At 39.6% G+C, this 8,899-nt stretch overlaps 1 protein-coding gene and 1 long non-coding RNA gene across 2 annotated transcripts; both read right to left on the bottom strand.

Annotated features, from left to right (window-relative positions):
- LOC109946593 lies at positions 1,429–3,139 on the bottom strand. Its single transcript, XR_002269715.1, has 5 exons — positions 2,704–3,139; positions 2,535–2,619; positions 2,368–2,463; positions 1,826–2,209; positions 1,429–1,706 (listed from the first exon to the last, which is right to left on the bottom strand). It is a non-coding gene; the product is annotated as an uncharacterized LOC109946593 (long non-coding RNA).
- LOC18788743 lies at positions 6,384–8,874 on the bottom strand. The gene is made up of 2 exons (XM_007222087.2): positions 7,989–8,874; positions 6,384–7,379 (listed from the first exon to the last, which is right to left on the bottom strand). The coding sequence occupies exons 1-2, from the start codon at positions 8,547–8,549 to the stop codon at positions 6,600–6,602; spliced, it is 1,341 nt and encodes a 446-aa protein (XP_007222149.1). The 5' UTR covers positions 8,550–8,874; the 3' UTR covers positions 6,384–6,599.

The raw sequence follows: 8,899 nt of genomic DNA, 5'->3' as shown, positions 1-8,899 counted from the left end.
TTCGCATGTTATTGAACCGATATTGAATATTTATTAAAGGTTTATTGATTGTTTACATGTTTATTGAAGGTTTATTGATTGTTAACTGCATGTATTTCGCATGTTATTGAACCGATATTGAATGTTTATTGAAGGTTTATTGATTGTTTGCTGCATGTATATCGAATGTTATTGCTCCAATATTGGATGTTTATTGGGGGCAAAAGTACCACTCAAGTAAGATTTAAGGGGGGAAACGGACCTTATTCTTTCTTTTAGTAGGAAGAACAACTGTTAAGTATAATTTCCTATTCAATACGACTTCCTTATGGTTGGTGTAATTGGGGACTGATGTATATTGCATGTCTATTGTGTGTATATTGCATATCTATTGCGTGTATATTGTTTGTCTGTTGTGTGTATATTGCTTGTCTGTTGCCTGTGTATTGTTGTTTATTTCCTATCGTAAGCAATAAACAATCAATACACATACAATAAATGTAAGATATGCACGCAATAGAGAAGCAATATAGATGTAACAGACATGCAATATAGACACACCAATATACATTACTTTTATGCTACTGAGCTGCCCAAAACTAATAAAATAAAGAAAATCAACGAATTTATTAACCGATTATAAAGGAGAGAGGGATTTAAACCCGAGGGGCGGTACGGAACCAATAGGGAGTTTTTATAGCATTGCACCTGGGGACATTTTTTCATGTGTTTTTATAAAGAGGGCATGGTTGAATAAAACATTGGAGGCAAGGCCATAGCCACTTATTCCCTTACAGAATTACCTTATTAAGATGCAACCCATTGCGATTAAGTCAAGGCATGTTGAATGGCTTAAAGATTGAGATATGATATTTGAAATGGTGGCTTGCATAAATGATGACATATCACTTTGCAATGATGTAATACATTTAAAAAGCCATCAGTCCCTATTCACATATGCCTTCTTCAAATCCCAATTCACATATGCAGTCTTTAAATCCCAATTCAATGCAGTTTGGTTAAGGTTATGTAAATATCGTGAAGGAGTTAGGCTAATATTACACAAATGTTTGTTTCATTAAATCCAAAAATACTTTACACTCCATAGGCACATTCTATGTATGGGAATGACATGTGTCTAACTTCAAAAACTCATATGCCTATCCATTTAGATTGCCTATGTGCAATAGATTTATAGATCCATTTACCTTTCTCCTCACCAAGCCTCAGCATCTCCATTTCAGTTTCTTCATTTTTCTGTCTATACTCTGCATCCAACTCCATATACGTTTAGCACAATATGAGAATAAACGTAGCGTAGTATCACACTAATTGAAATGAAAGCATGCATCCGCTATAATATTTGCCACTATTTTGGTTCTAATTGTTATTGTCCAATAACGTAAACCTAAAATTATGTACAAACATACACTAAGATTGAGAAAGACGAAGAAGAATAGAAGAGCATAGGTAAAATTCGAAAAGGACCCGTAGGTCTCTATTGTGTATTTACATGAGTTTGAAATTGGACATTCCCAAAACCTATTTAATCATCATGTACCTAAACCAAGTTCAACCAATATCATGGCATGTAAGCATCTCCTCGTGTTATCTCTGCAGCCAATTTTAACCGAAAAAAGGGCATGTTCTGCAAGGTGCAAGTAGCTAACGGAATCTTAGTGCTCAAAAGCTCAATGTACTTCAACACGAACATGTCACAATCGCCTCTGAAGCAAAACAAGAACTCGATCAATTCAACTAATGACATTCTAACGTAATTGACAATTTAAAGTAATAAAATTAAATAAAAAGTTGTGCTTGCTGATTAGACTGATGTGGAACATACACACATTCTATTGGCCACGGACACCACCAATCCCGGCTGCAATTGTTTGCATAAACACCTTCTTCATAAAAGTCGATGGTGTTGAGAAGATTTGGAATCGTAATTGAAAGCGGGGCGAGTTCTTCCTTTAAGATCTCCTCTGGAATAAGTGAAACCAGTGAATCGTACACTTCAATTTCACACTTAACCAGATCAATCATTACAGCCACCCAATGCTTGTACTTCGTCAACATACAAGGGGCATACACCTTATAAGCGTTCTGCCAATCCATCCCACATGCCGGAACCTTGCCATTTACAACGTTCAGTAAACTGTTTCTAATTTTCCACCAAACCTGCTCTCTTTTTTCTTTTATTATCCGCAAAGTAAGTATAAATGCGATTCTGTGAAATAGAAAACAATCAATGGTTAAACACCTCCACAAAGCAAGTATGGATGTGATTATATGAAATAGAAAACAATGAATGGTTAAACACCTCCACAAAGCAAGTATGGATAATTTGTAATTATTAACAGCACTTGGTCAAGGGCTATGACATACCATAAAAAATACATCGGTCGTTGTCCAGTCCGATATTTCTACTTCTTCCAACTCTTGTTGTCGCTTCCGAATGAGATACAACCCCAAATCAATGTGCTGCACATGTTTTTCTTGTTAATCTCATAATCTATGTACATTAAAACAAATGCATAATCAATTAAACTTACATCTGCTTTCAGCCAACCGTCAGCTTTGACGAGGGAAGTGAAGAATTCAATCTCACCTTCCACGTTGCCAAATTGCATCACCAAACTATGAATATAAAAAAAATTTAGAACACAACAATGAAAAAATATATACACTCATGCCTTCTATCTTAAAAAACAAGGGACTTACTTTGGGTTATGGCGTCATTCCTAACAAAGTTTCAGCAATTTTAACATATCATCATGCGGAATCGCCTTCATTGGGTCTAACATCTGAAGTCGGGTTGTCTCTGGCAGATTTTTTTGAACCAATTCACTATCTTCAATGATCTTCCACATAGGAATGATCCTCTTCCTCTTCCGTAATTGGACCGCTTGTTCCACAACTTTACCTTTATCATTCAACCAAACGTTCAACTGAGATAGCACAGCTGTAGGTTGATCCAAATCAATGTCCCCGAGAGTAAACTCAACCTTTGTCCCCTCCGTGCTCTCGCCAATCTCATCGCCAAGCAACATAACTTCATTAACTTCTTTCTCACATTGGTTTCTTTGCACTTCCTTTTCCTCACTTCTTTGTCTTTTCACTTCCTTGCCCTCCCTTCTTTTTCTTTGCGGATCCTCTCCCTCACTGCTTTTTCTTTGCAGTTCCTCTCCCTTACTGCTTTTTCTTTTCACTTCCTCTCCCTCACTGCTCTTTCTTTGCGCTTCCTCTCCCTTGCTGCTTTTTATTTTCACTTGCTCTCCTTCACTTTTTTTCCTTTGAGCTTCCTCTACCTCACTTGGTTTTCCTTGCACTTCACCCCCTTCAATCCCCTCCTCTTCCTTTTCCTCTCTCTCATTTCTATTACTTGACCCTTCACCCCCTTCAATCCCTTCATCTTCCTTTTCCTCTCCCTCATTTCTGTTACTTGGCCCTTCATCCTATTGAATGTCATCCATTTCCTCACTTCCCTTAAATAGATGTGAGATGATACAACGATTTGTCCTCTCTTTCAGTAAAGCTAGGTCCCTCCTTACTTCCTGCTCAAACTGAGGACCTAAACAGTGGTCCAAAAGTTTTTCCATCCGTTTGACCTTTAACTTAAGGACGTCATTTTCCCGCTTTACTTGAAACAACTCGGACCTCAACAAGCTTACCACCTTGTTCAACTCATCAACGTCAGCACATGAAGAAAAAATTGACTCTGCCGAGACAACAACAAGGCGATCCTGTGGCCAACTCCAATATGGTTGTCTCATTTCCTCTTCACTCAGACATAGCGCCCGCAACTGAACTGACTGTTTTAGAATACAGACAAGAGTCATATTCAATCATTCTACTTCATAATTTTATTGAATCTTATAAATAGTTCCAAGGGCTGCAAACCAAACCTCTTTGCTCTGGAAAAAATAATTGTTCAACTTTCTCATTTAGGGAACAGACATAGTAGTTCTCCATCGCAAAATACGCGGGATAGCTGTCGGATCAACAACCTTGCAGTAATTTAGGTCCGCCATTCTAGGAATTAATTCATATACCCAAATCTATACAATTCACAGGACAAAAGTCATTATTTAAGTTTTAAAGTCCATAAAACATAACTGACATGAACATTATTACCATGTACCTGGAAAGCATACGTGAAACCTTTAGAACTTCAGCCACTCATTTGCGCTTCACCGTGCTTATCCTTCTTGCCCTTCTCATTTCTCCGGCTTGTTCACATTACCTTACTTTTTCCCTTCCATCTTCCCTCTTCATTTTCAAAGCTTTTCACATACTTTATTGGTGCAGAAAATAGACTGTCTTGGGTTTTGTCAAAGGACACCGAACCCCACGGATACCTGTTAAATACATCCAAGTCCTCTACAAGGGTCAGGTAATTTAGATTGATGTTCAAATGTTTGTCCCTTCCCAAAACCACTAACTCAGTAAAGTAAACAAGAGCTAGCTTGTAGATGTCATCTTCCTCTGTGCACCTCAGAAATGCTTCTTCTAAAGCATTATATGTGATTCCTTCGTCTATATAATATCTTTTCTGAAGTCTAATTTCATCACTCTCTCAACTGGAAACTTCAGGCACTTCCCCAAAACGAAGCCCTGTGATCAAACAGAAATCCTGACGAGTGAATTGAGCAACGTCACACCCTATTAAGAAATTCTGTCCATCCAAGTCTTTCACACCCTGCCCCACTACTCTACGCAACACAACCCCATGCACAATCTGCCCGCTAAACTAAATCTTATCTATATTCAGAAGATGGCCAAAGCATGATGTCTTGAATTGTTCTAATTGTTCCGCACTCAACTTCGCTCGAATTGCAGCTAGAGATGAATTTGCATGTGAGCAGTTGTTCACCCGTGACGAATATGCCTCTGACTCTGGCCATACCAGCTCCACGTTGGATCCCATTTCCTGAAATACAAGATGAAATAACGTGAACACATATACTACCACGTATTTGCACAATCACATTGGTATTTACACAACTAGTCAACTAGGCACATTACAAATTTTACAAAGTACATGAGTATAGGGATTACTGATCACAGGCTTTAATATCATCAAAGCATATGACAAATTTTGTGCAAATACCTGTTAATGCAATGATTATGTGAATTACAAACAATTTCATGTGTTTTATTTATGGATCCAAACTCCAATCAGTGGTTGATGCCTGAGTGAGTGTGAGTGCAATCTAGGCAAGTTCTGCACTTCACACACATGACAATTATTGTCATCTCATACACAACACAAAATAAATAAATAAATAAGAAATATAGTGGAAGGAAGCAAAGCAAAGCATCTACTCTACTATCTGCTTGCTAAGCCATTGCTACATCCTTCTTTCTTTCTAGCTTTTTCTTCAGTCAGCCACAATCGTCATAGATCCACCTTTATTTCAAATGCTTTGCACTTTTATTCATGAGTTTATTATTATATGTTCTCATTTCTCATAGGCAAATTTAGTAACAAATGAAATAATATTTATTTCAAAAAATATATAAATTATAGTGCCAGAGAGGTACTCTGCACTCTGCACTGCTTCAAATGTGGAAGGTTTTGAGGGCCTCCTCCAATTCAACACCATTATCTTATTCATATCATTATTAACATGTTATTGATATGTTATTGACTTGATTTTCATTCGTTTTTTAACATATACCCAAGCAAAAATTAACATGCAAGTGAAGCACAAAGAAGAGATGCCAAATCTAACAACATTAATGGTACAAATTGGAGAAAACCATTACTCTAACCCTAAACTCAAATTCCATAAATTACTCACCAAATGATGGTTATTGAACAATCGCAAGGTGTCTGTGCGGGGTCTTTGTGTGGCTTTGCTCCACAAATGGAACCTACCACTTCCAACGAATACGGCTTCTCTCCTTCCCCTTCCACTACTTCGCCCCTTCACTGTTTCGGAATCCACACCTTTGCCCTTTCTACTCAAAATAAATACTTTTTCAGGGTCTCGAGAACAGAATGGCCTTCAACCGTCGTTAACCGTTGCCTTCAACCGTTTCTCAGAGCTATGGGTTTTAGAGCGATGAGTTTTTTCTGTTCAAACTTCGAACTTGCCTCTTCTTCTTCTTTTTCGGACCTGTTGGATATTAAATTCGAATTTGGGTTCCTCACTTACCCGATTGTAAAACTTTATCTCAATTCTCCCCAGCCCTTGGATTGATCTGATGGCTATAAAGTGAACCTCTTATAACTTACCCCTTATAACTTTCCACTCATTATAGTCTGAGTGGAGCTTCTGTGTCACTGACTGAGGCGTCCCAGGAAGATAGATATTTCACGGCCACCGGAAATTCTCCACAAATTTTTTTTTTTTTTTGGGCCTCAAGCCTTAAACCCAAGAAAACCCAACAAGACAAAGACTAAGTAATCCCAAGATTCCATTAAAAAAACCTAAACACATCGTAAGTTGTATAAGTTTTCAATTATGAAGCACATGTAGAGTAGAGATGCTCTGTCCTAACAATATTCTATATTGTTTACGAATCCAAAATTACTCTCTATATTTCTTTCCCCTATCTTTGCCACTCTTTTTTTTTTGAGAAAAAGTTACCGAGCCAGGCAGGATTTTTGTTCAGTGGGGTGGCGCAAGCACCCCAATGCTACAAATCTCGTCCACTGGCGGTGCCTCCCAGTTAGCAGTTCTGTTTTTCATTTGGTTGAAATCATCAATGCACTGCTTCACCGTCAACCCCAAAACTCGCTTTCGCTCGGCAGCGAATTTCTGGCCAGCAACTCGGTCAAATGTGGTCTCCCAACCCTTTTCCCATGCGTCATGGGCATCACAAAGCTGGAGCGTGCCTTTGGCCCAGGGGGTCCAGCTCCACCCTCTTTGCAGGCTAAGCATCACATCCGCTACACAGGGGCCTTGGCACACAGGCCTGCAGGGCCTGCACTTGGCCCCGCTCAATGGGCCCGGGCTTGACAGCGACGCCACTGGCACTCCGAAACGGCTTGGTGGGAAGCCGTATTGGCGGTCCGTTACAATACAAAAGGGAAGTCGTTTAGTGACGTATGGCACCCCTCGGGTGGTGAGTTGGGCCTTGAAGGCGGTTTCCGAGTTGAGCTGGCGGAACCCATCCGCGTGGAGTTTGGAAATGAGGGAGAGGCGCGACAGGGCGACTATGGAGCTGTTGAGGTCGCCAACTCCGAAGCGGTCGTTGAGTCCGCCGAAGCTGGAGCCCGGAGGGACCAGGTACTGTCCCCGCACAAAGTGTTTAGGGTGGAGCGGGGCATTCCAGTAGCCGTCCACTCGGGTTCGGACTATCCAGTCGTAGCTGAAGTTGTTTTGTTTTTGGTATGCTTGGATCATAGTAAGGCAGCCTTCAACCAGGTGGAAGTATTGCAAAAGGCCCTGCATACACATTGTCAACACGACCCAGAAATTAAGATAATACATCAGTCACGTAATTCTAGTTTTGGCCGTATTCAAGAGTTGAGATTAAAAATATATAACAAATCTTTAACCAGAAGGGAAAAAACAAAACAAAAAAGAGAACAGTGACCTTATACGACTTTATTGAAACATTTAAAATTGGTATGTGCGAAACACTTTTGAATTATTTGGTGGAGAAAAAAGAACAAAAAAATACTATAATGAATTAATTAAAAAAACAAGTTTCAAATTTTACTTTTAAATAGCTACGGTAGCAAGAAAAGTGGGAATAGACAACTAAAACGGCAGTAAGAAGAAATAAATGCAAACACGTTATTTCCAATTCCCATTCACAAAAGCAACAGATACGACGATTAGACACGTTCGTTTCTTAGTGGTTTTTGGTCAACGAACCAAAATTAATTCATCGTTACTTTGTCTTTGTTCATCAGATTCAGATACATACCAAAACTATCATAAATCAAATATTAATCACATTAATCAGTAAATATTAATTATAATTTTTTGAGGAAAAAAAGAAAAAGAAAAAGAAAAAGAAAAGAGGGGACAAGAATCGAGAAAGAAAACCTGAATGCCATTGGGCGAGTTGTGAGCGGTTAGGACTCGGAGCTGGAACTCAGTCTCGAGCATGGGTTTGGGGTGGAAGATTCTGACGGAGGCGATCCTAGGCGCGGCCTTGAGGAGCGAGAACTTGAAGGCGTTGGGGTCCATAGGGCTGTGCAGAAAAAGATCGGAATTCGGATATTGGTTTAGAATCTTGTCGACAATGGACGGCCCCGTGAGCTCGAACCTCCGGGCCCCACCAACCAAACACACGGCTATTCTGGACCGATGCAAATCGTCATCCTTGCGCTTCTTCAACGACTCGTCGGTCCCATTCCGATTGGACTCACTAGTTGTAGAATTGAGAGTGTTTAGGGTTGTTATGTTGAGGGGCGGCTGCTGGAACTGGAAGGCACGGCCACGAAGGAAAGATCGAATGGGAGCAAACGGAGAGAGGGGGAAATTGGTGGGAGAGTAAGAAGATGAGAGTGAGAAGAAGACGATAAAAAAGAGGAGAGGGATAACTAACAGAAGTAGCCGCCAATCAAGATCGGAAAACCATTTTGTGAAATACTTGGCCATCATTCTCTGAGGTTCAAGGAACTCCTCTTTACCTCCTCCTCCCCTTGTTGATGATGTTGGATCCAATTTTTTCCATTCCCAACCAATTTGCGCACAAGGAGAAAATTGGGTGACTTTGGGTTTACTCCTCACCTGAACTTTAATCACAACTTTTTTATTTCCTTTTTCCTTTCCCAAACTCTCTTTTGGGTGTGAAGGGAGATGGCAAGGACTTTTGGTGTGAGTCACATGAGGTTTAGAGGATAATTATGGTGATCTTCGATGATTTCAATTCTCCTTTTTTCCATATTAAATGAAAGAAATGATTTTTTTACCTAAATAAATATTGGCCAGAGATGGTGGTTTTTTTTAGA

This window comes from Prunus persica, chromosome G1 (genome assembly GCF_000346465.2).
Source record: "Prunus persica cultivar Lovell chromosome G1, Prunus_persica_NCBIv2, whole genome shotgun sequence".
Taxonomy (NCBI): Eukaryota; Viridiplantae; Streptophyta; class Magnoliopsida; order Rosales; family Rosaceae; genus Prunus; species Prunus persica.
Note: the sequence above shows the minus strand (reverse complement) of the source record. Positions and strands in the feature narration are given on the sequence as shown.